Raw genomic sequence first — 25,828 nt, 5'->3', positions numbered from 1 at the left:
TTAAAGATAATTTAATATTTATGTTAGCTAAATAATGATAAAAAATACTAAAAATTGTTAGCCTCCAAAAAATTTATATATTGAAAAGCCATTTGCTTCCCTCAAAATGCTTTTCCCTCGTTTACATTTATGTATGGCAACCATTTAGGCACATATGAATTGTTGCTTAATCTTAATAAAAAATAAAGAATAAAATTTTTTTTAGACACATTTAGGTACACCTAAAAATTATCATGGGTTAATGTATCTAATATTATTTTTAACATATATTCTTAAAATGAATTTAAAAATAATATATATTATTTATTAAAACAAAAAATATTTTAAATATTATATATATATAGTAAAGTGAAATTAATTAAGATAATAAATGACTTATATTTTAACTAAGAAGTCTTGATTTAAATTTTAAACATATCAAGATTAATGTTGATGATTCCTACTTTTCCATCAACAACAATGCTGCTTGTGGCGGAGTTGTCCGAAATTATTTAGGCAGATTTCTAAAGGCGTTCACATGTAATATTGAAAATTGTTCTATTATGCATGCAGAATTATGGGGGGTCATTAAAGGACTCCAACTGGCCATCACCCACAACTAAAACTATGTTATCATGGAATCAGATTCTCTCGATGCTATCAACTTCATTAAACATGGATGCCCTGCCCTTCACTCTTGTGCATCGCTTGTAAAAGAAATCCGAACCTTATCAAGTCGCATCCAACAGGTGCATTGGAACTACATTCCCCGCGAAGTAAATTCACATTCTCCGCGAAGCAAATTCAGTGGCGGACATTCTAGCAAAGAAGGGACAATCAATGCCGCTAGGTCTCCACATCATTGAAGATTCTATTCCTGATATTTTCAATGCTCTTTCTTCTGATTATATGGGTTCTCTTAGATTAAGAGGGACTCTTTAGGTGGTGTTTTTTCTTTCCTTTTGTTGTTTTATTTTTCTGTTGGGGTCGTTGACCCCCTTTCTTCACCAAATTTTTTTTTAAACATATCATAAAAGAGAGCCACTTAAATAAAGACGTCTAAAACGTCTTTTTTTAAAGATGTTTCATAGTAATTAAAATTCAATATATATAATTGATTAAACTGTGTTATTTTTACCAATATTAGATCAGATAAATTAATTTGGCCAAAAAATCGGTGAATCAAATCTTAAATCGATCTAAAGTAATATTTTCTTATAGAAAATGACTACAATACCCTTATTATAGAAAATGACTACAATACCCTCATTTATTTAAAAATGTAATATTAAAAGATTATAAAAATTAAATCAAGATTCTAATCAAAATTTTTAAAATCGTTCCTTATCATAAATTTTTTCACATTAATGTTTGTGTAGTTATATATTTATTGTCTATTAAGTATATCGACATTATAGAATTTTTGACATATAAATATAAATTATTTGATATTATTCTATTGATAAAATTGTGAAAGAATAGGGAAAGCAAAGAAATAATTTTTATTGATTATTGATTGATTGAATTGAACATGTGTTGTAAACTATGAGGATAAAACTAAATATATATAGAGCATTGTCCTATGAAAAATAAAAGTAAAGATAAGATAAGAAGAGAAGATAACATAAAGATAAGATATGATAAAATTGTGAAAGAATAGGGAAAGCAAAGAAAGAATTTTTTTATTTTTATTTTTTTTTTAAAGCAAAGAAATTATAACTGAATTTATGTATTCTGTTGGGCTGAATTTGTGGGTCACAAGACTTCTTTATTGTTGTCATGGGCTAATATAGAAGATTAGTTTAATATCTATTGTATTATTGCATGAGTATGAAACTACTCCAGTCCTTTGAGATTTAAATTTAATTGAATCAATTTAAAAAATTTATCCAAAACCCTGTCAAATTGTGTAGAAAAAGTATATAAAAAATGGGATCCAATTTATATAATTTATTTGAAACAGATTCAACTCAAATCTTTTATGATTATGATCAATATATTATTTTAATTTAGAAGATTTGATTAGATTCAATTAATTGGCCGTTTGTGATTTTGAACTTATATTGAAAGTTTGAAATCGTCTATACCATTGAGATGCTAATGATAATATTGAAACGTGAAAACCTTCATATAAATAGAATACAATAGAATATTAGAATCGATCTAGTCATCTTGCAACGCAAACTCAAACTGAAACGATGACGTTACTGTTCGTAATTATGAATGACGCGGAGAAGAACGCGTCCAGAGGGCTGGTACTGCTCCGTCGTCACACGGCCACCGCAAGAACGCCGCCGCTGACAGACCTTCCGGAGGAGTTGATCATGGAAATCTTGCTGAGGCTTCCGGCAAGGAAGCTTGTTTCTCTAAGGAGCGTGTGCAGTTCATGGAGAAACCTAATTTCCACCCCTGAGTTCACCCGCAACCATCTTCGTCGTTCATGCTTACGCGATCCAAGCCTGACTTCGCTACGAATTGCTTGTTACAACAGTTTGCCCCTCAGAAGAAATGGTGTCAGATACGACAGTTTTGGAATTCTGTCCGTACGGTCAATAATGGAGAACCCTTCTGAACCTACTAAAGTCGATTACTTCAGTGGACAACGCTACAACAGAATCGTTGGTTCTTGCCATGGATTGTTATGCTTTTTTTATGAAGATGGCGACCAGAATACGCATGGCATGTTGTGGAATCCCTGTACTGGATTCACATTCCAGTCACCGGAAATCAGCGGTCAAGCCAGCCTTTGTGGCTTTGGTTACGATCATCTCAGTGACAGCTACAAGCTCTTTGCAATTTTAAGGAAGAAAGGGCCATCTGGTTTGGAATTTAGTACCAGAATTTATACTTTTGGACCAACTTCTTCCTGGAGAAGAATTGATGATATCCCATTTGTCCCAACTGACGAACCTTTCATGCCTGATAATATGGAAGGGGTATTTTTTGGTAGTAGCCGATCATGCACTATTAATTGGAGTGTGAATCATCGGATGGTTGTTTATTTTGACTTGGGTAAAGAGACTTACGGTTATTTTTCTCTGCCTTATACCGATTCAGATGATTATTTTCAGAGGATGAGCACTTATTTATGTATCTTGGGAAACTGTCTTTCTGTTTGTTATGAGCATTTGAACGCACAATGCTGGTTTGTGTGGCAGATGAAGGAATATGGAGATGCTCAATCTTGGACTAAATTGGCAAGTATTTCCTTCCATCTGCAACTCATAAATTTGGGTTTTCCTTTACAATCTCTTTACATCTCAGAAAGTGATGTACTTTTGGCCATTTCTCCCTCTTTAAGAATAGTTTTGTGTAATTTAAAGGATGGTAGCATATATTTACCTGACAGCATGAATTTAAAGGAGAACTATCCTAATCTTTCTCAAAGTATAGCTTGTTCTAAGATGGCTTATATCTACCATGAAAGCTTAGTTTCACCAAATAGTCTTCAAAGCAACTCGTCCAAAATGCTGCTGAAAAAATCCAAGTTTATTATCTCTTAAAACCTGTGTGCACCTTCATTTGGTGAAGCTTTTCTAGCACTAATTCACTACCAACTTTGTAATTAATAATGTTATCAAATTTATTTATTCCAGTACTATGTTTATTTGTGTATTGATTAGGAATTGTACTTGTTTGGTATCATGTTTTTATTTGGCAATTTTGCATTTAATAAAAAAACAAAAAAAATTCCTAAATAAGTAATTCACCACTCTTTTGAAAAAATTTCATACTACCCTATACCGTCAATTTAATACTTGCATCTTTATTTGCTAAACATGCTTAGGGAACTTTGATATTATCTTAACAATATGATTCGATTATAGCTATTTAAGATGATGATGTTTTATTTTTTATATTTCTGTAATTGAATATGTTCCTATAAAAAATTTAAATTTCTACTCATAAAATATTTTAAAGGTTTAATTACTTTGTTAGTCTCTGGAGTTTCGTAAAATTTTTAATTAGGTTCCTATACTTTTTTTCTTTTTAATTGGTCCCTTCATTAAATTTTTTTTTTCAATTAAGTTCTTTTTAGTAGTAATTGGCTTAATTTTATAGGACCCAACTAGAAAAAAGAATTGGTATGGGTACCTATATAAAAAAAAGTGTAAGGACCCAATTAAAAAAAATATTTTAGTGCAAGGATTCAATTAAAAGGAAAAAAATATAAGGACCTAATTAAAAATTTCGCTAAAATATAAGGACCAACAGAATAATTAAACTTATTTTAAATTAACAATGTACATTAAAATAAATTCAATTCAATTTAATTGTATTCTTTTTCATTTTAAAATTTATTTAAATTTTGGATTAAATTAAATGTTGCAAGCATAATGTTCTTTACTATTTATTGTTAAATATAACCAAAGAAAGAAATTTAGGATCAGATTTGTCTGTGTTATTAAAACTTTAACATTGAGAGTAAAAATTTTAAGTACACATTAGAAGTTTAGGAAGATTAACACTATCATTTAATTTTTTAATTTCAAGTTTACTCTTAATTTCTATATTTATTTTAAATCAAACATGATATTGAGACATAATTCAGTTTAGTACAAATACAATATAAAAATTTAATTTAGTTTATGTCTTCGATCTTAGTCTCTCTTTCAAACGCAACCTTTAGATCTTAGTTCGTAACTCACTAATTTCTCAAAAAATACTTGACATCCTAACTTTTTTATCTCCTTTTAGAGTTGCTCATAATGAGTAGTTTTTTTTGTAACAAAACTTGTAAACAGCATTAAAACAGAGAACACAGTGGGGGAGATAAACTTGTAAATATCATTAGAAAAATAGAACACATTAGTGGATAGAAATTAGATGCAAATGTATATAGTAGAATACATTAGTGATCCCAAGCATGTAAATTCTGTTGAAGCAATTGGATTTTCAACCAGTAATTGTGTGAATACATTAGTGAGTAATTAATTCATATATAATATAATTAATATAAAAATAAATTATATAGACATATAATATTACATTTATTACTATTTTTGTTTTGAGTATTACCTATCCACACTTTTTAGATTCAATACACATACACATATATAAATATGTGGTTAATGGAAAAAAAATATAGTTATATATATTTATCTAATAAATTCATTAGTTGTTCAAATGCACAATAATAAAATATTGCTGGATATATTTGTTTTTTGAATATAATTATAATTTTTAGTACTTTTATTTTTATTTTATTTTTTCATTGTTTAATTAAGTATATTAATAATATTTATTAAGTTTTACTGAAATAATGTTTATAATTAAATTAGATTAAATATAGAAAAGGGGTCAACTATCAATTTAATATCAAAAAATTCAGCCGCTGAGAAAAAAATCAAAGCAGGACGTTGTTATAGGGATGAAAAAATAAAACTATTAAAATGGATACTCATATATGTTCATGTGTCCAACTCATCTTTTTCCTAAAGCAATATTTTAATTCAGAAATAAAAATGAAAAATTGGAAGACCATGCAATTAATTCATACTGATAAATGATATATTAATCTTATTCAGCATTTTTCCATTTGGGTGTAATGATACTGACAAATCATTTTATTCATTTCAAAAGATGTTCTAATGATGCATTAATTGAGGCTTAAAATGAGTCGAATTGAGATGAGTTTAGTTAAATTTAAATTTATCTTATGAAAATTGAGATTATTTATGACTTACCTAATTAACAATCAGATGTATTTATAACGTGTAAACTCAGCTCACCAAAAAATTACTAAGTGGCTCAAATAATATGAATATAATCTATATATAATTCTTTATAACTTACATAAAAAAATTATCACTTATGTATATTATCTATCTATTAATTATGATTTATATTTTTTATTATAATTATGTAATCTGTTACACATTCAAATATTATTGTCATCTAAATTTAACTAAATAGACTCAACACCAACAAAAACCACTTTCATTAAAATTGCATAATTATAAGCGCGGGACTTTAAGTTATCGTCGTCTTCTTCTTCTTCTTTGTGTTTCTCCTCATCTTTCTTCTTTTTCTTCTTCTTTTTTTTGCTGCATTTTTTTTCTTTTTCTCCTCCTCTTCTTAGTGATTTTGCAGCATTATGAGTTTCTTTTTTTTCTTTGTTTGATTTTTCTTCTCTTTTTCTTGGTTTTATTCATCTTAAGAGGGTGAAACAACAAGAATTATTATGACAAAATAAAATAAAAAAAAGATAAAAAAATAGTAGAAGATAAAGAGGAAGGTTTTTGAATTGTGCAGAATAACGAGACTAAATGCACCTTAATTCATTCAGAATAAACCAAAATTACATCTAGAATGAACCGAAATTTAAATTCTGAATTCAAAATAAGCACAAACCAAGTGCACCTTATTTAAATCTAGAATGAACCGAAATTAATTAATGACTGCGTTAAAAAATAAGCACACAAACAAAATTGAATGTTCAAAAATTCACTTAAAAATTAATCGAAATTACATCCAAAATGAACTGAAAATTAAATTTCAAATAAATCGAAATTATTAATGATGACGATACACAAACAAACTCGTTTTAAAACAAACACATACAAAGTCACCTTATTTAAATCCAGAATGAATCGAAATTACTTAATAATTGCATTCGAAAACAAGCACACAAACAAAACGAAATGATCAGAAATTTACTTAGAAATAAACCGAAATTACATCCAGAATAAACTAAAAATTAAATTCTGAATGAACCAAAAATTTATTTGATAATGATGATATACAAATAAACTCGTTTCCAAACAAGCATATGTCAAATCAATTTTAAACAAAAACACATCCAAATCAATTTTGGATGAGAATAATATCATCAATATGGCAAAAATTCGATGATAACGATAACAATAACGACGATAACGATAATAATGACACGTATTAGAAGAAGACAATAACAATAACGATGACGATGATGACGAAGGAAAATGATAAAAAAGAAGGAGGAGAAAAAAATCTAATAAAAAAAGAAAAAAAAGAAAAAAAAAAGAAGAGGTGCTGTTGGTAGTAACAAAATTGAAAAATAATAAAAATGAGGAGAAGAAGGAGAAAATGTAACATCAAGAGTGAAAAAGAATGTACGTGTGTGAATTTAAAACAAGAAAAAAAAGCGCATAAATATAAAAAAACTTAGTTGAGCTTAGTTAATTAAATTATTTAGATGTAAAAATTTATTGTATAATTATATATAAAATTTATATGCGAATATAAAAATTATATATTATTACTATGAATTAAAAATATAAAATTCACAATATATTATTTATATAAATAATAATTATAATAAATAATATATAATCGAATTAGTTTAATACAAGTTTGAGCTTAATTCATTTAGCACATGAGTTTAAGCTTACATTTGACTCACAAGTTTGGCTTAAATTGTTAACAACTTAAATTTGAATTGATTCACGGGGTGACTTAACTCACTTTTAATCTTAATCATAACAAAAATTTAAAATAAATACATTAAAAATTTAAATTGTTTATATTTTTAATAAAAAGAATTTTAATTTGTAAATTTAATATGTATCTTTAAAACACACAATAGATAAATCTATTTTTTTAAATTATTAATTTTAATTTTTTTGAAAGTAAAATAACAAATGTTCAAGTATTCTCTGTATAAATGCTACAGTTACCTAACAGCATACCAAATTAAATGCATATTTATGATCTTTCCAATTTTCAAACCCTAAACAATTGATAATAATTTAAAATTTCAAAACCTTATCAGTTTCAAAACTGATTTCGTTAATAATTAATTACCAATGATGACACGTTTTTTCATTAATGGTGAAAATAGAAAATAAGAAAAAGAAACACACTACCAATAATTATAAAATGGTAAAAAAGGGTTTCTTTGCAAAATACTGAAAAATTGAGATTTTAGGTGACCTTAAAAAAATAAATTAAATATATAAACATAAAATATAAAATTATGATAAAATTTAAATTATAAAATTGTTTGTCAAAATAAAATTTTTATCAAATTAGTTCACTTATTTAAAATGATAATATTAAAAGATTGTAAAAATTAAATCAAGATTCTAATCAGATTTTTTAAAATCGTTCCTTATCATAAATTTTTTTCACTTTAATGTTTGTGTAGTTATTATATATTTAATTTATTGTTTATTAAGTATATCGGTATTATAAAATTTGACATATAAATATAAATTATTTGATCTTATTCTATTGTGTTGCATGAGAATGAAACTCCAGACCTTTTGAGATTTAAATTTAATTGGATCAATTTAAAAAATTAATCCAAAACCCTGTCAAATTCATGCCATTCAATCGTGTAGAAAAAGTATATAAAAAATGGGATCCAATTTATATAATTTATTTGAAATAAATTCAACTCAAATCTTTTGTGATTACGATCAATATATTATTTTAGTTTAGAAGATTTGATTAGATTCAGGCTTAGTTTGGTAAAACTTTTACTTTTTAAAAGTAGCTTATAAAAGTTAATTTTTAAAAGATGGCTTTTTAAAAGTTGTAGCATTTATGTTTGGTAAATCAAATCAAAAACAACTTTTAATAAACATAAGCAACATCAATTGTGTTTGGTAAAATAGCTTTTAAAATTTAAAAATACTATAATAGACATAAATGCAAACATTAAATTTGAAAATTAGTTAAGATATGAGGTTATATTAGACTTTTAAATTTTGAAAAGCACAAGCCAACTTTGAAAAGCTCTATCCTAGGTGTTTTCAAAAGTACCCCAATCTTTTAAAAGCTGTAAGCACAAGCACATGATCTTTTTGATTTACCAAACACAAAATGAGGAGCTTGAGCTTTTAAAAAGCACAAGCACATCTTCAAAAAGCTTTACCAAACCAAACCTCAATTGGATCGGCGGTTTGTGATTTTGATCTCGTATTGAAACCGTCCATAGATCCATTCAGATGATATTGAAACATGAAAACCCTAATATAAATAGAATACAACACAAACTCAAACTGAAACGACGACATTACCGATCGTAATTATGAATGACGCGGAGAAGAACGCGTCGAGAGGGCTGGTACCGCTCCATCGTCACACGGCCACCGCAAGAACGCCGCCGCTGCCAGACCTTCCGGAGGAGTTGATAATTGAAATCTTGCTGAGGCTTCCGGCAAGGACGCTTGTTTCCCTAAGGAGCGTGTGCAGATCATGGAGAAACCTAATTTCATCCCCTGACTTCACCCGCAAGCACCTTCGTCGTTCATGCTTACGCGATCCAAGCTTGACTTCGCTACGAATTGCTTGTTACAACAGTTTGCCCCCCAGAGGCAATGGTGTCAGATACAACAGTTTTGAAATTCTGTCCGTACAGTCAATAATGGAGAACCCTTCTGAACCTACTAAAGTCGATTACTTTAGTGGACAAAGCTACAACAGAATCGTTGGTTCTTGCCATGGATTGTTATGCTTTTTTGAAGATGACGGCCAGAATACACATGGCTTCTTGTGGAACCCCTGTACCGGATTCATATTCCAATCCCCGCAAATCAGCGGTCAAGCCATCCTTTGTGGCTTTGGTTACGATCATTTCAGTGACAGCTACAAGCTCCTTGGAATTATCATGGAGAACGTGCCATCTGGTTTGGAATTTAGTACCAGAATTTATACATTTGGACCAACTTCTTCCTGGAGAAGAACTGATGATTTCCCATTTGACGAGCCTTTTATGCCTGATAATAAGGAAGGGGTATTTTTTGGTAGTTCCCGAGTATGCACTATTAATTGGATTGTTAATCGTCGGGTGGTTGTTTATTTTGACTTGGATGAAGAGACTTATGATCAATTTCTCCTGCCTTATACTAATTCAGATGATGATTATTTTCGGAGGATGAGGACTTATTTATGTATCTTGAGAAACCGTCTTTCTGTTTGTTGTGAGCATTTGAAGGCACAACACTGGATTGTGTGGCAGATGAAGGAATACGGAGATGCTCAATCTTGGACTAAATTGGTAAGTATTTCCTTTCACCGGAAACTCGAAAATTTGGGTTTTTCTTTACAATCTCTTTACATCTCAAAAAATAACGTACTTTTGGCCATTTCTCCGTCTTTAAGAATATTTTTGTGTAATTTGAAAAATGGTAGCTTAGATTTACCCGACACCATAAATTTACGGGAAAATTATCGTCATTTTTCTCCAAGCATAGGTTCTAGGATAGCTTATATTTACCATGAAAGTTTAGTTTCACCAAATGGTCTTCAAAGCAATTCATCCAAAATATTGCTCCAAAAACCTAAATCTATTGTCTCTTAATAGCCTGAATGCACCTTCATTTGGTGAAACTTTTCTAGCGTTAGTAGTCCACCACCAACTTCATTATTAATAATGTTATCAAATTTATTTATTCGAGTACTATTTTTATTTTTCAGTTGGATTTATGATAATTCATTTGATGTTCTTCCTATTTCTGATGAAAAATTATACTTGTTTTATATCATACTTTCATTTGGCAATTTTGTATAATAAAAAAAAATCCTAAAAGAATAATTTATCACTCCATACTATCTTATACCCTCGACTTAATACTTGCATATTTATTTACTAAACATGCTTAGAAACTTTAATATTATCTTAACAATACGATTCAATTATGTCTATTTAAGATGATGATGTTTTATCCTTTATGTTTCTGTAATTATTGAATGTGTTTCTATAAAAAATTTAAATTTCTATGCATAAAATATTTTAAACTAGTAATATACATTAAAATAAATTCAATTTAATTTAATTGCATTTTTTCATTTTAAAATTCATTTAAATTTTGGATTAAATTAGATGTTACAAACATAATGTTCTTTACTATTTATTGTTAAATATAACCAAAGAAAGAAATTTAACATCAGATTTGATTGTGTTATTAAAACTTTAAAATTGAGAGTAAAAATTTCAAGTACATGTTAAAAGTTTAGGAAGATTAACACTCTCATTTAAATTTTTAATTTTAAATTTATTCATAATTTTTATATTTATTTTAAATCAAATATGATATTGAGATATAATTCAATTTTGTAAAATTTAATTTAATTTTTGTCTTTCGAGTTTAAACGCAACTCTTAAATCTTAGTAGCTCACTGATTTTTCAAAAAAATAATTCACATGGTAATTTTTTTCTCCTTTTAGAGTTGCTCATAATTATGAGTATTTTTTTTATAACAAACTTGTATATAAACAATAATAATAATAATAATAATAATAATAATAATAATAATGTACCATGTTATAACAGTACCTTAAAAAGAAAAGACAAGCCTTAACTCTATTATTATATTCATAGTACACCAGAATATTTTATAAATTACAACAAAATTAAAGATTGAGAACATTGTCTCTGCGATTCAAGCTCTATATCAATTAAAATTGGACTTGGTACATTAAAATGTTCAAGGCTTAACATAACAAATGTAAAGTGCAACTTACTTTTCTAAAATTTTCAGTAAACGTGTCTAAAATTTTTTATTTTGTTTTCTTTTGCATAAGCAGCAAGTAATGTGCTCCTTCTATTGAAACAGATACATGGATATTCCTGAAAATAAAATCACAATTCACAACTTAAATACCTTTGTAAATTTCTTAGGACCCCCTAGCTTCTCAAGACACATAAGTGAGTATACTGCCTCCCGACCATGTCTCTTTATCCAAATCAAAATAAAGAATCACATGATAAACACTTCGATTAATAGTGTATATCCTGCTATTGCTAAAAAAATCCATACAAGCATGGCATGCATCTTCTAGTAGGCATGTTCATCAAACAAGCATCACAATTTATGGTGCACTAATCTAGGCTCATTAAAAAGGTACACTTCACCTCATCTTATAAATCCAAACAACTCCTTTTAATTCTTTCTGCATGCCTTTATATAATAGTTTATGAAATTCGAAAAATCTTAGGGGCAGCAATTTTTACCAATTTTGGCGAAAACAAATACCAAATTTTTTTAAATATTGATTTATGTGTGGAAATTTTGGTAAATATCAATGTAAATCGTATTGACTTATATATATAATATTTATTGACCTTGTAATATTGCTGAAAAAGAAAAAGCATATGTAAAAGATCAGTATATTGAACATTACACTAATATACCGTTTAATTTGAATTACCACCTTACTCCACATACATGGGAATACCATAGGAAATTAGGGATGAAAACATAAATTAAAAGACAAAGGTTGAATCAAACTATAAAACAGAACGTTGAAAACATCTTTCTATTCTTAAACTTTCTTATATTTATAGTCCAACCTAAGCTTTAATGAGATCAAGTGCAATCTTGTCTTTCATTATTATTTTTACTCAACCATCCAGAATTTAACAATAACATAAGCACCTACAATTTGAAATGCAGTATTTGAACAGTTCATGATCAACATTCACCTCTATTTAATAGTTTTGTTACCTTGCCATGTTTATGATCCGAATCATCAATAGCCTCTATATAATACTTGAAGATTGCATTTCCTACATGCCCTTGTTTCCCAAGAATGAACAGTCATTAATTATTTTAACAAAGAGAACTTTCTCTAAACAGCCTTGTCATAAATTTTTTTATACATTGCCTATAATGAGTTTAACAAGAATGGGGTGGGGTAATCACTATATTATATTGAGGAAGAAATTGGAAAGCTAAAAAATGCTAATTGTTACATCAACAACAAATTTTCCATCAATTTTTTTTTTAAACTTCAGCTTTGCTATCTTAAACCCAGTACAATTTGTCATCAGTGCAAAAAAAGTGTTAAAAGAAATATTTTACGAGAACAGGAAGAAGATAAAACAAATTATCTTAAAGCAGTAAATTGGAATTGAAAATAAATATAGTACTGAGATAAATAATTGATAGCATTAATAACAAAATTGGCAGTGCTAGAAAGACTTCACCAAGAGAAGGTGAAAACATGCTTTTAAGAGTCAATAGGCTTGGGTTTTAAAGTAGAACCTGCTATAAATACCTCGAAGCTTCAGCGGCGGTTCAACAGGTAAAGGAGGCTTCGAGCGCGGAGGTGAGAGCTACCTGAATAGCATGGAGAAGTGGAGAACATAACAAAAAAAAAATTCAAATCAAAAGGCAACCAAACCTGAACCAAATCAAAACAAACCAAACCATCCATGAAACCAACATTAGTGAGCTTTCTAAAAAGTTCTCAAACCTCTCGGTCAATGATACACATAAATTTTTTCTTTTTTTGGTGATTAATCCGGCCAAAGCCTAAAAGAAGACTAAATACAAATTAAATGGGGCATAGAAACTCCTTGTTCATCATCAGCTAAGATGCTAATAACTTCTCTAGGAGGCAGGTCCCAAAAATAAAAGCCTTAGTCTAAGTTTAGACTTTTCCGAGCTAGGTAATCAGCACATCTGTTCTCTCCCTATAAATATTTACAAAAAGAAATTTTCAAGGTTTTTTTTTCACTGGTTAATGTTTCTGATCAAGGTACTAGGGTGTTTGTTAAGATCTTTTTTACCATTAATCATGATATAGCAGCTTGAGAGTTACGCTGTATAATTAATTTCCTTATTCCCAAAGCCCAAGTCAGATCTAGTCATTTCATAATGCCCCACAACTCAACCTTGTAAGCTGAACAACGACCGATGGGGAAGGAGAAGCCGCCAATCCACTTCCCGTCGCTGCCTCTGAGGAGTCCTCCCGCAACCCGCCTTCATCGTCGTGCCCTCCATAGTGCCATCTGTGTTCAGCGCGATCCAATTTGATGGTGGCCGATTCCATCTCACATGGATGGTTTCCTTCCGAGTTTTCAAAGGTGAGATTTTCTTTTTGTCAAAAGCTTCACGAATTTCTCGCACCCTTTTTAAAATCTCCCTGCTTGCATTGGGAGGTCTTTGATAACTGTTCTTATGAAGTTCTCTGTTTCACCAATTCCACATGTTCTAGCATGTGATGATGAAAGTGTCATTTTATTCTGTATTTGGTGAGGTTCCTAGTTGATTGTTGAGGTTTAGAGTGATCCAATCCTTCAAATTGGTTCCGAAGAAAACTTGCACAGCAACCGGTTTTATCACGTTCATCCAGTTGCTTGAGGCAATCAGACAATTTCTGAAAGCATGTAAAGTGTCTTCTAGCTGAGTTCTGCAACTATGGCATGTGTCATCACCACCAAAGGTGTGGACTTTTCTCTGGTTATTAGCAATCTGTCGTGTAAAAGTCTTCACATTAGCGTTTTAGCCTTCTGAGGCCCTTGCCATTTTCATATCTTGGTCCAATCATTTTGTTGGGGTTTTGTCCATTTCTCCAGGCCTTTGTATGTAGCTCCAATGAAAAAATCACCATCCTCCGTGTGCTTTCAGCCTATCTTGTCCTCATCTTGGTATAAGGATGGAGGTGGAGATGCCGTGATCTTGGCCACAATATCTTCCGGTAAGTATTCCTTTAATTTGCTAGTGTCCCATTTTCCTTTGTCATTGGTCCATTCCCAAACAGCGGATTCAGTGTCTGAAATGCTTTGTGTTGCGAATTCCAGCAGGCTATTTATATCTTCTACCCAGGGATCTCGCCAGAAGTTCGTTGAGAGTCCATCCCCAATCTGGCAAAACGTGTCCCTCTTGTATTCTGGCTAAACTTTGACTAATTCTTTCCATAAAGGTGAGTCCGTTCTTCTTGCTCTTGGTTGTATGATTTGTCTGTTGCCATTACAGTATTTGTGTCTAATGACTTCTGCCCAGAGAGAATCTGGTTCTTTATTAAGTTGCTAGATTATCTTCATAAGAAATGCGTCATTCATAACGCTTAGTTTTCTTAGGCCCAATCCCCCTTCATGCTTGGGGGAGCAGAGAATTTTCCATCCTATTGCATGAAATTTTCTTTGAGTTCCGTTGTCTCCCCAAATAAATCCTCTTTACATCTTTTCAATTTCTTCACATATTCCTTTAGGCACCCTTCCGTTTTGCATCTCGAAGTTTACACTGGGACTGATGGCTGATTGAGCTAAGGTGATCCTTCCCGCAAGGGATAAGAAGTTGCTCTTCCAACCTTTCAACTTACTATGAACTCTATCGATAACTGTTTTAAAGTTCTCCTTTCCTTTTCTGTTGTTGTTTATCATAGCTCGGCCCCAGATATCTTCCCAAAGCATTATTTTTCTTGAAATCCGTTCTACTAGTAATTTCCTGTCTGATGTGGGTTGTTGTGTTCTTGGAGAAAATTATGATGGAGTTGTCCTTGTTGACTTTTATCCCTGCAATGGCATGAAAGTTCTCCAACACTTCTTTTATTATAGTAATCTGGCTGACAAAAGCTTCCGCAGATAGCAAGAGATCATCCGCGAACATGAGGTGCGAAATTTTGGGGCCATTCCTCCCTACCCTTATAGGACTCAAGTTTTTCTCCTCCACTTCTTGTTCAATGTACTGTGATAGATAGTCCATGTAAATCACAAAGAGATAGGGGGATATTGGATCTATCCCTGCCTCACTCCCCTACCGAGTTTGAAATCTTTGATTTTGTTACCATTTCCACGATACGAGTGGTGTGGAAGCAATTGTTCATTGTCGACGGCAATTTTGAGGTGCACAAACACAAGCCACAAATACAGAAAAATGGATATAATATACTACATGATGTTATAAAATGTTGTTTTGGTTTTCTACCTCAACTTAAAATTCTATGTGTTGAAGGTATAGGTAAAATTGTGTAGGAAAGAATGTGAAATTGTGTAGCCATATAGAAGTAATTATTTCATTATATTGAAAAAGAGGGCATGTGTTGTTTGATGGACTTTACTTGTGTAGGAAAGATTGGCATTTTGAAAGTACAGCAAAAAAATTTTCAGCGATAAAATTGCTGGGACAGTTTTGTTGAAGGAAAAATTCTATATTTTTAGTATAGTATGCTGACTTCGTATGGCAATATTAAAGAACGACGCGTGGGGGGTGAAAATGGTTGTGAGACAGAGCGGAACAGAAAAAGCATTTCATTCTGCAATTGAGAATAATTAAACAGTAATTAGTTTTTTTTGGTCGATATACAATAATTAGTTTTATAATTAGGTGTTAGAGTAATGGGCCATTGATTTGTGGGCTGTAGGAACTTTATATTTTGAAATGCATATAAGGGCCATAAAGGATAACTTATTGGGTCTTTGTTTCATTTAACATTACCAATGAATGTGGCATGAAGGGAATCATTATTGTTATATTGATTCATGATTATGATGAAAATATAAAAATTAGTAAGATAGTTCGGGTTACTTTTCCTTAATTTAATAGGCATATCATGAAATGTGGGATGGCAATCAGTTTTTGTTTTAGATGGAATCATTGATTTTCCAGAATAGAAAGAATATTTTTTAAAGTACGGTAGAAATAGAATTTTTTGTTTTTGGTTAGGATTTATTAATAGAATTATAGTAATTAGACTAAGATCCGTAAATCAATTATACTATATATTATAAATTTAAAAGTATTATATTATTTATAAATTAATCAGATAATATATATTACTATTAAATTTAAAGATTCATTTATAAAAAAATTTAGAATTTGTGTATAATTTAATATAATTATTTAAAAATAAAAACAAAGAAAAATAAACAACAATAATAACAAAAATTTTGTGAAGTTGGTCTCTTTTTAAATATAACTCTTATATTTTTTAATACTTTTATATAATAAATTTTTTTTATATACTTTATCATAAAATATAATCAATTCTAAGAAGTTATGTTTATTTTTATTTATTTCTATGAATATTTTTTATAAACAAATTATTCAAATTTTAAAAAATAAATTATATTTATTTGTTGATATTTTTGAATAAATGGTGGTTTATAATGTAATTTTTGGAATGTTTTTTGTGTATTTAAATATTTTATTTAAAAAAAAAAGAGAAAGAGAAAAATTAATTAAAAATGAGAGGAAATAGTGGTTCAAAGTGCAGTGGTTTCACTAGAGTCACCAGAGAATAGGGGTGGTAATGGGGCGGGTAGGGGCGGGTTTTTGTTATATTCGATCCTGTCTGAGGGGCGAGTTTTTGCTATATCCGACCCTGCCTCGCCGTACAACAATCTGCATAGAACTCGTTTCGCTTCTACTCGCAGGTAGTAAAACATTGAACCCTAACCCGTTCCGTCCTATCCGCCTCTATAATTATTAAGATCCAATAAATAAAATTAAATTTCAAAATTTATATAACTATCATCACATACATTACATAAATTAAAGTAAAAATTTTAAATATGATATAATATTGTTAATCATTTATTAATATTTTACATATATTATACATATTATATATTAAAATTATATATATTATATATATAGTGGGGCGGGTAGGGACGGGTATTACCTAAACCCGACCCCGTCCCGCTAAAAATTTACCCCGATGTGGGGTGGATAATTATCCGCTCCGAATGGATAGGAGTGGAGTGGATACCCGCAGATTCAGGTGGTATTGTCATCCCTACCAAAAAAAAGTATACATTTAGGCTAGGATTCTCATTAATTCGTGTTTCTCACTTAGTCACTTGAAATTTTTTCAGGATTTTTTTTATTTTAATTTTTTGAGACCTTCTTTATTTTTTTATTTACCTTTTAACCAACATCAAACAACCCACTATATGAACGGGAGTCCATTACCTAACCATCTATAAATTAGTAATTATCTTCTAATTATTTATTCTCCACAAAGTAATCAAAATGGAAGTTATGGAATTACTTCACAGATGCCGTAGTCTTGTATTTACATTTATCTTTAACTCTCAGTATCTAACAATCACACCACATGTAAGCATGTAATGTTTATAACCACCATCAGTATCATAGAATTTCTCTGATTGAAGGAATTAGTTGTTAATTTCATACAAGTGTGAAACTCGTTATTGTGGCCAAAAATAAACATAGATTCGGCAGTGTAGTTGAATGAAAAGAGAGATCATTGCTAAGATAAAGAGCGAAAAAATGACAAAGAAAAGAATTGGCGAAGAATTATTAGGTGGCGATAGAGGAAGAACAACCATTTTATTCAGTATCTTTTGTTAACAAAAATGGAAGTAATTAACGTTTGGTTGTTTTTGTTAAATTTTAAATTTATTTAAAAATTTTTTGTCAATAATATCTTTTAAGTACTATTTTCTCAATTATATGAATCTTTTTAATACCAATTTAATAATTATTCCTTAAAAAACCCAAAAAAAATACCCGTTCAATTTTTTTTTAAAAAATTGATTAAAAAAAAAAGAAACGACTCATTAAACAACTCATTAGAACACATAATGCAATAGTTGTCCATTCCAACTCAGTCTCATACACAAAATTAATTAAGAAATGTTATCCATCGATTAAAAAAAATATATACAAAATACACCGCCGGCGACATAGTTTATTATACATCGGGCTGGTTACTGTGAACGGAAAGTAACCGCCACACCATAACATTGCGTTCCATCTTCTTCCACAGCCGCCATCACCATGCCCCCTTCCAAGGTCGTATCCAAATCATCGTCATCAACATCACCATCACCACCACCACCGCCACGATCATCATCATCGAAATCATGGACAAATAACATATCCTCTGTAGCAGCACGCATCTTCTTCGTCCTCATCATCTTTCAGATCCCTCTTTTCAGGTACCATAACATAAAAAACCTAAAATTCTACCTCTTGAATTGAAATTGCGGCACCAATTTTGATGACATCAGTTAACAGTGTTGTTGAGCATGTTTGAGATTCTCAATTCTATATTTTGGTTGTGGTGCAGGGTGACTTGCAGATCTGGCACGTGCACGACGCCATTGCACGTGACATCGTCGCAGTTGATTTCGAGTGAGATATTCCCTGTTCCTGTTGTGAAGGCTCTTCTGTTCCCTGGTGCTGCTGTGAATGGACTCATCCATAACATGACTGTTCCAAAATGGGGTGATTTGTTGGAATTGTATAACTTGACCAATGTTAAGGAAGCTTCTGCTGTTACTGATCTTCAACGCTTGGAGGTTAGTTAATCATTATGCCTTTTCAATTCATCATTTCGTATGTTTTTTTTTCTTCTTTGGGTGATAATAGTGATGCTATTGATGTGCTACTCAGTAGTTAGGAGGAATGTTATTGCCATGAAAACGAAACAAAATTGAGTGTAAAGGCCAACCAAATCTTAGGTGGATATTTGAGAAAAATTACTAGCCATTTATAACATTGTTTGTGTAAAGAGATCAGCATCTAATCTTACTCGTGTTTGTAAGATGAGACTCGTTAGAGTGTATTTTAGAGGTGATGAATTCATAGTTAGTAGTCAAACTTGATCTAGATTGTCTCATGTCTAAAATAATTATTAATGTCATTTTCATTTTGAGCACGAGGGGATCAAATCTTTATTGAACCATTCCCTTTTCAACGTCAAAACCTCAACTAGCAAAGTAGATGTTTGAATCAAAGATTCTTACCTTTATAACAATAATGATTGCATGTCTGTATCAATTTGTTTCCAGTAAAGTTATTATTAAATTCTTGTGCAGATGTGTGAATGTGATTCCATACCAAATAATATTTTTCCTTTGTATAATTATGGCCTCATGTCCATTTTAACCCCCTTCTTGGCTTTTTGCATTTTGCTATTCCTTTTTTCTTGACTTTAGCAAGGCCATAACCATATGATATGATATGATTGTCATTGGACGAATCAGTTCTGAAATTTTGAATCTCATTCAAGTTAGTTGGAAAAGTTAGTCCTGGAAAAGGGGACCATGTTGGGAATTTAATTTCTCAGGGTGTGCAATGATGATTTAATTAAATACGAACTTGATGTTCCAATTAACTTAGTTGTAATATATCGTTCCCATTCTTGATTAGGTTTCCGCTGCTATGCTTCTTCTATTCGTGCTCTTTATTCTTAATATGCATCAATTATTTACCAGGTTCTTGCTGGAAGCTACTTCTCAGTGGCAGGATCACTTGTGGGTATCCTAAAACCCGGAAAAATGAGCATGTTCGGGACACTTCTTATAGTTTGGGGACTGGTCAAGGAAGGAGTTTTGGGGAAACCAGTAAGTACTGATCCTTCAAAAGCTGCCTATGTCTATCCAACGATGATTCTTGCCTTGATCTGTGCTTTCGCATCTGTAAAGTATGATTTGAAGAAGGCTAATAGATTATCAGCACGTGCCCAGTCAACAGCTAGACCACTTTCTAGTTCATCTAAATCTAAGCTGAAATAAGCATGCTCATGTTGACAAGTCCAAATTGTACGCATTTCTCACAAACTAATTTTGGAACATATAGTTCAGTTTTTTTTTTTTTCAAGAATGATTGCTGTTTTAGTTTTCCTTAATTCTTGTACTTGGATTTGTTGTTATCTTGGATGTGTAAAATAGATTGTTTAGCAAATTATTTTTTGGGAGATGTCAATTAACTGATAAAAAGCTATTATTCTGCTGATTTCAGTTACTTATTTTGGACTAAATACCAATGAACTGATTTTTGTAATAAACTAGTCTATTGCAGTGGACAATTAGATGCATTAGAAATTAATGTAGTAAAGAGAAAGATGGTGTAATATGGTAATATCTAACGAGGAAAATGTGCACGAGGAGCATATAAATATTTCTCCTAATTTAATCTGTGACCTGTATCAGTGGATACAGTGCTACATTGATCATTATTTAGAGGAGAAGCATGACCACAACATATTATAACTCATCATTGACATTAAGGAGATGAAAGAAAGGGAAAATCCAGCCATCGGTGAATGCTTGCATATGTTAGGTTCCCTTTGATACCCAATTACCCATAGGCTGAACAGAGATGCTTTAACCCCGCGAGGAAATTGTTTTGGTTCCTTCCACCACTGCAACCCCAGTATCCAAAACATGCATCAGAAGCGACTGCGACTAATTCTTGAATTGAGCTGAGACAACTTCAGGTTAGACATTGGTTCACCACATAGAATAGGTCAAACCCCATGTTCGATGTTGTTACTTCAACACACTTGATCTCACCCAGGAGGAGCTTGTGAAGGTGATTCTAGTTTATTCTGGTTTCATTGTTGAGCTCTTTTGGAGGCACCATTATGTTAGGGAGTTGGGTATTATGGGGTGTCCAAAGTCTCACATCGGGTAGTATGGGATGCTTGATGTTATATTTAAAGAAAGTGGCTCTTTCTTTTTAACAACAGATTATTTAAGGTGTGATTTTCCACTTTCCTGTTGCTATTTTCAGTGTTTCAATAGTTTTGGTTTTCCCTATAATGGTGACAATGATATCATCATAAGAGTAAACTACTTCACTGATCTGCTTAGAGCTTTTTGGTTGAAACCTATTGGAGCAATCATTGAGGAAATGTGGTAATGCTTAATGGACTTGACATCTTCGAGCAAGATTCTCGGGATCCTGCAGATTGTAGCAGAAGATGGGACTGAGTTATTGTTTTGCAACTTGATACTGTTGGAGCAGTGACATTACCCGAACGAATCCTAGTTTCACTGGATATGTTGCTGAACTGGGATTCCTTATAAGCGCTGTGAACCTTCCGAGGGATGATGATTCTGTTGGAAAGCTCTTGAATGGTGTTTAGAAGAATATTGCCTATGTGAATGCTACTGACCATTACTACCATCTTTGCAGAGACTTGGTTATTTTTTTTTAATAGATATTTTTTGGACTGCTTTTCGGCATAATTATTACAACAGTTTGAAATGTTTGCATCCATTGTTCGAATTATTCTTCTAATTATCTCGGCAATTCAAGCAGTTTGTTCTGTCATTCAAATTCTGCAGCAAGCCAAGTCAAATTATAAGTTTATATTATATTACTTTGTTTTTGAATTCTAGGGAGCATAATTACCTCTAGGCTTGAACAGTTGAACCTTTCTTTTCAATAGAGTTTCACCCTGTCTCTGTAGACATATAATAAGACCGAGTTATTTGAACATCCGAAAATGCATATCAATTAGATAGCCAACATGATTTTGGGGTGGAAAACAAGAATTGGAATGTTGAAGTGATTTCAGACTAAAATCTAATGTTCCCTTATAAAAATAATAACAAAAAACAAAAACACTAGAATAGTAAAATCTAATGGTAGTAAAGTAAGCTGTTGATATGAAGGGTGGTAGACATCTAGGAGGAATAAAGGCTCATGAACAAAGCAAAACAACATTAACATGAAAAGTCCCCCTTGAAATGATTCAAGGAGATAGTTTCAACATATTTTAAGATGTCTCTTTCTCCGTATTCAGGTTTTTTTCTCCTTTTTTTCTTGTTCAATACTTATATTTTATTGTCTTTCATGATCATTTAATAGCCTCTTCTTATTCATCACAAAGAAAGTACTTATCACTACTAAACGAACATATTATTCACCTCATCTTATCTTTAGTCCATCACAATTATTTTGCATTATTAACTGCCAAATCCTACAACAATATACCCACTACTTGATTTTCCAGCAAACATAAATATATATTTTGTTGCAACAAGTTGTAAATTTTAATCAATTATTAATAATTCTAATCAATATTTATAAATAGAATTTAATTAACATATATCTTAGAAAAGCATATATTAAATTTATTTATTATTAGAATAAAATTTAAAAATTTTTATTTTAATAAATATATAAAAAAAATTAAATTTTGTATGTTTTTTATAACAAAAATTTTAATGAATAACATTAAAATAAGATGTCTTTAGGATATATATTAGAAAAATCGTTATAAATATATACAAACTGCATTGCACCGGTAAATTACTAGTTTACAATTAATTACATACACCAAAGGTTATATGTGTACAAAATCAAACTGCAATATTCAGATAATATTGATGGTTTCATTCAAGTACTACTTAGAACTAATAAAACCTCAAATAACAATTTCAGTCAAACATGGAATCAATCATAATAGTGTGATGAAACTTCCTTAGAAGTTGTTTGTGTGCTTCCCATACTACCCCATTAGAGAGACCCCACACGCAACACCACCACAAGAGGATGAAGATTGAAAACTAAGCTGTCTTTTCTTCGACCCCAAAACTTATTGGTCTGGTCAATGGACTCACCTGCACAGCTCTTTTCATTTTCTAGTTGTTTGCTTCTTCACTCTTTTTTCCACTTTCAAGTTATCGATTTGCCTTAGTTGAATAGCATGGACCACAATCATGTTATGAATGATATTAGGAGGATGCTGCAGGGTGCAGAGCCACCATTGACCACCGAATGTTGCATTTACAAGGTGCCCTTTGATATCCGCAGGCTCAACCATGATGCATACACCCCAAAGGTTGTTTCCATTGGACCCTTCCACCATGGCAGCACCAGGCTGCAAAACATGGAGAGACACAAGCTTATATACTGCAACGAGTTCCTCCAGCGAGCCGGCGGCACAACTCTCGATTTGGACAGTTTTGTCAGCCGAATTGAGCAGGCCGAACCCGACATCCGGCGTTTTTACTCCGATATTATTCCCTTGTCACCTGAGGAACTTGTCAAAGTAGTGCTTGTTGATTGTACTTTCATATTTGAACTTTTCTGGAGGCATTTTTATGGGGATTGGTCAAAGGATGATACCCTCTTATGGAAACCTTGGTTGACAACCAACATAAGATTGGATTTGTTGTTGCTTGAAAATCAGATTCCTTTCTCAATTCTTGAGGACCTTTTCAATCATTCTGGTGTTGGTAAGGTCCATTCATTTCTTGATCTTACCTTTGATTATTTCGGGTACTACAATAGCTCTAATTTGACTCCTCATAATGTTAAGATAGAACACTTCACTGATCTGCTTAGAGTATTTTACTTGAAGCCTTTGGAATCATTACCTTTCACCAAGGGTAGGACTAATGAATCTATGATACAGCTTAAGAGTGCTACCGAGCTGGTTGATGCAGGAGTTAAATTTGATGTGAACACTAAGAGCAATTGCGCAATGGACTTGAGATTCTCCGGGAAGAAGGTTCTTGAGATCCCTATGTTGAGAGTGGAGGATTGGACGGAGACATTGTTTCGCAACATGATGGCATTGGAGCAGTGCCACTACCCGGACGAGGCCTACTTCACCGACTATATTGCTGTCTTGGACTTCCTTATAAACACTAGTAGGGATGTGGATGTGCTGGTTGAAAAGGGAATATTGGTGAATTGGTTAGGGGATGCTGATTCTGTTGCCAGTTTGTTCAATGGTCTTTGGAAGAACATTACTCATGTGAATTTCAGTGAGCATTACTATACACTTTGCAGAGACTTGGATCTTTTCTGCATAGATCCTTTGCATAAAATGAAAGCTACCTTGTGGCGCGATTATGGCAGGACTCCATGGCAAGCTGCTGCATCCATTGCTGGATTCTTACTCCTAATCCTCTCTTTGATTCAAACAGTTTGTTCTATCTTACAGGTTGTGCCGAAATAAAATCAAAACAATTGAATTCTGGTGACACAATCACCCATGTACTTGAACCTTGCTTTTGCATCGAGTTTAAGCCTTATAGAGTTCTCTTTTAGCTTTATTCATTTCTTTATTTTATATATATACACATCTTATTTCTCTGTCTCCTCTGTTCGACCATGGTCATGGACCACAATCAAGTTATGATTGAAATCATCCGTGACCATGGAATGCTGCCTTAACGATGATGCTTACACCCCAAGGTTGTTTCCATTGGACCCTTCCACCATGGCAATCCCAGGTTGTTTGGTAACATAAATAGAAATCTATACATTTGATCATGTTATATTGTTAATGAGCAGTATTGCAGTAACATGCTTAACCCATCCTTTTATTTATTAAATATATATGAACATAACAAATATAAGTCAAAATAGTACATACCTGACACTCTATGATGTTTCAAATTCAAGTAGCATATCCAGTTATATATAAAAGTATGGAGACTTAAATTTTCTAATGTGTAACTGTCTCAGGCTGCAAAACATGAAAAGATACAAGCTCATTGGGTTGGTCTAGTAGTTAGCTCACTAGTCTGCTTGAGCAAGTGTTGGGAATTTGAATCTTGTTTTATGCATGCAGCAACTCATTGGCCAAACCAAAATATACTGCAGCATTATTTTAAGTTTGTACTTTCAATCTTCATAGAAGGTATCAAAGGTTTGATGTTTGCAATTATGTTGGCTGAGATTGTATATTCAGCATTTTCATGTTCTTGCATATATAATATATTCTAATGAGAGAAATTTAGCTCATTTCCCTTCACCTCACAAATTAGAGGGATGAATCATTCCTCTTAGAGTATAAGGTATGTGCTTTATAGTTATATTGTTATTGATTCAAGAGAAGTAGAAAAGTCACATTTTGGTTCTGAGTTCTCCAGATTTGCCATGAAGTTTCTCTGCTCATGTCTGTTCTCACCATTTTTTCACTAGATTTTAAGCAACACATCTTTTAAAATTAAAATGCTTTTTCACCTCTAATATTTTGTTCTATGTAGAGGAAAGAGCTAAATCACCATTGATTTTAAAACTAGAAGGTCTTAGAGACAATAAATTAAAGGAGTGATTATGTTAATTTATCAGAAAACAATCAATTGATACTGCAAAGAACAATATAATCACCATTGACATTGAGTATGAATATCTCGTAATTAGAGTTGTTTTCAGCAGAAGTTGTTGGGCCACTTCGGGAAAGAATCAAGCAAGAGAACATAAGATGAGAAGACACCACATCTAACTCAAAACCTTAAGATGTCAAGTTAATGGGTCTCTCATCTTATAAACTCCTCACTCTTCCATGCTTTCTTAGATGTGTGACTAACTTCAACACTCCTCACACTTGCAACACTAACAGAAGTGATAATGGCATGACATTCTATGTCCATTTTGTGTGCATATAAAAGAGAGAACATGAAACCATTACAAT

General features: G+C 31.6%; 4 protein-coding genes and 1 long non-coding RNA gene across 5 annotated transcripts; 4 read left to right on the top strand and 1 right to left on the bottom strand.

Moving 5' to 3' along the window:
- The first annotated feature begins 2,177 nt into the window (after nt 1-2,177).
- LOC112705441 (F-box/kelch-repeat protein At3g23880-like) lies at nt 2,178-3,482 on the top strand. Its single transcript, XM_025756271.1, has one exon. It carries the CDS (start codon nt 2,178-2,180, stop codon nt 3,480-3,482), a length of 1,305 nt encoding a protein of 434 aa, XP_025612056.1.
- Nucleotides 3,483-8,995: 5,513 nt separating this feature from the next.
- LOC112705440 (F-box/kelch-repeat protein At3g23880-like) lies at nt 8,996-14,947 on the top strand. Its single transcript, XM_025756270.1, has 2 exons — nt 8,996-9,964; nt 14,906-14,947. Exons 1-2 carry the CDS (start codon nt 8,996-8,998, stop codon nt 14,945-14,947), a joined length of 1,011 nt encoding a protein of 336 aa, XP_025612055.1.
- Nucleotides 14,948-17,695: 2,748 nt separating this feature from the next.
- Nucleotides 17,696-20,349, top strand: LOC112707877 (uncharacterized). The gene is made up of 3 exons (XM_025759887.3): nt 17,696-18,599; nt 18,731-18,962; nt 19,881-20,349. Exons 1-3 carry the CDS (start codon nt 18,439-18,441, stop codon nt 20,178-20,180), a joined length of 693 nt encoding a protein of 230 aa, XP_025615672.1. The 5' UTR covers nt 17,696-18,438; the 3' UTR covers nt 20,181-20,349.
- A 149-nt stretch (nt 20,350-20,498) lies between these two features.
- Nucleotides 20,499-22,107, bottom strand: LOC140174874 (uncharacterized). The gene is made up of 2 exons (XR_011864907.1): nt 21,805-22,107; nt 20,499-21,731 (listed from the first exon to the last, which is right to left on the bottom strand). It is a non-coding gene; the product is annotated as an uncharacterized lncRNA (long non-coding RNA).
- A 672-nt stretch (nt 22,108-22,779) lies between these two features.
- On the top strand, nt 22,780-24,681 carry LOC112707876 (UPF0481 protein At3g47200). The gene has a single exon (XM_025759886.3). The coding sequence runs from the start codon at nt 23,105-23,107 to the stop codon at nt 24,362-24,364; it is 1,260 nt and encodes a 419-aa protein (XP_025615671.1). The 5' UTR covers nt 22,780-23,104; the 3' UTR covers nt 24,365-24,681.
- Nucleotides 24,682-25,828: the final 1,147 nt, after the last annotated feature.

Source organism: Arachis hypogaea, chromosome 8 (genome assembly GCF_003086295.3).
Source record: "Arachis hypogaea cultivar Tifrunner chromosome 8, arahy.Tifrunner.gnm2.J5K5, whole genome shotgun sequence".
Classification (NCBI taxonomy): domain Eukaryota; kingdom Viridiplantae; phylum Streptophyta; class Magnoliopsida; order Fabales; family Fabaceae; genus Arachis; species Arachis hypogaea.
Note: the sequence above shows the minus strand (reverse complement) of the source record. Positions and strands in the feature narration are given on the sequence as shown.

Coding starts and splice junctions, on each gene's coding strand:
- LOC112705441 (XM_025756271.1), top strand. CDS start 2,178: ATGACGTTACTGTTCGTAATTATGAATGACGCGGAGAAGAACGCGTCC.
- LOC112705440 (XM_025756270.1), top strand. CDS start 8,996: ATGAATGACGCGGAGAAGAACGCGTCGAGAGGGCTGGTACCGCTCCAT. Junction 9,965..14,905: donor CTCAATCTTGGACTAAATTG/GTAAGTATTTCC, acceptor ATATTCCTTTAG/GCACCCTTCCGTTTTGCATC.
- LOC112707877 (XM_025759887.3), top strand. CDS start 18,439: ATGCCCCCTTCCAAGGTCGTATCCAAATCATCGTCATCAACATCACCA. Junction 18,600..18,730: donor TTTCAGATCCCTCTTTTCAG/GTACCATAACAT, acceptor GTTGTGGTGCAG/GGTGACTTGCAGATCTGGCA. Junction 18,963..19,880: donor CTGATCTTCAACGCTTGGAG/GTTAGTTAATCA, acceptor ATTATTTACCAG/GTTCTTGCTGGAAGCTACTT.
- LOC112707876 (XM_025759886.3), top strand. CDS start 23,105: ATGGACCACAATCATGTTATGAATGATATTAGGAGGATGCTGCAGGGT.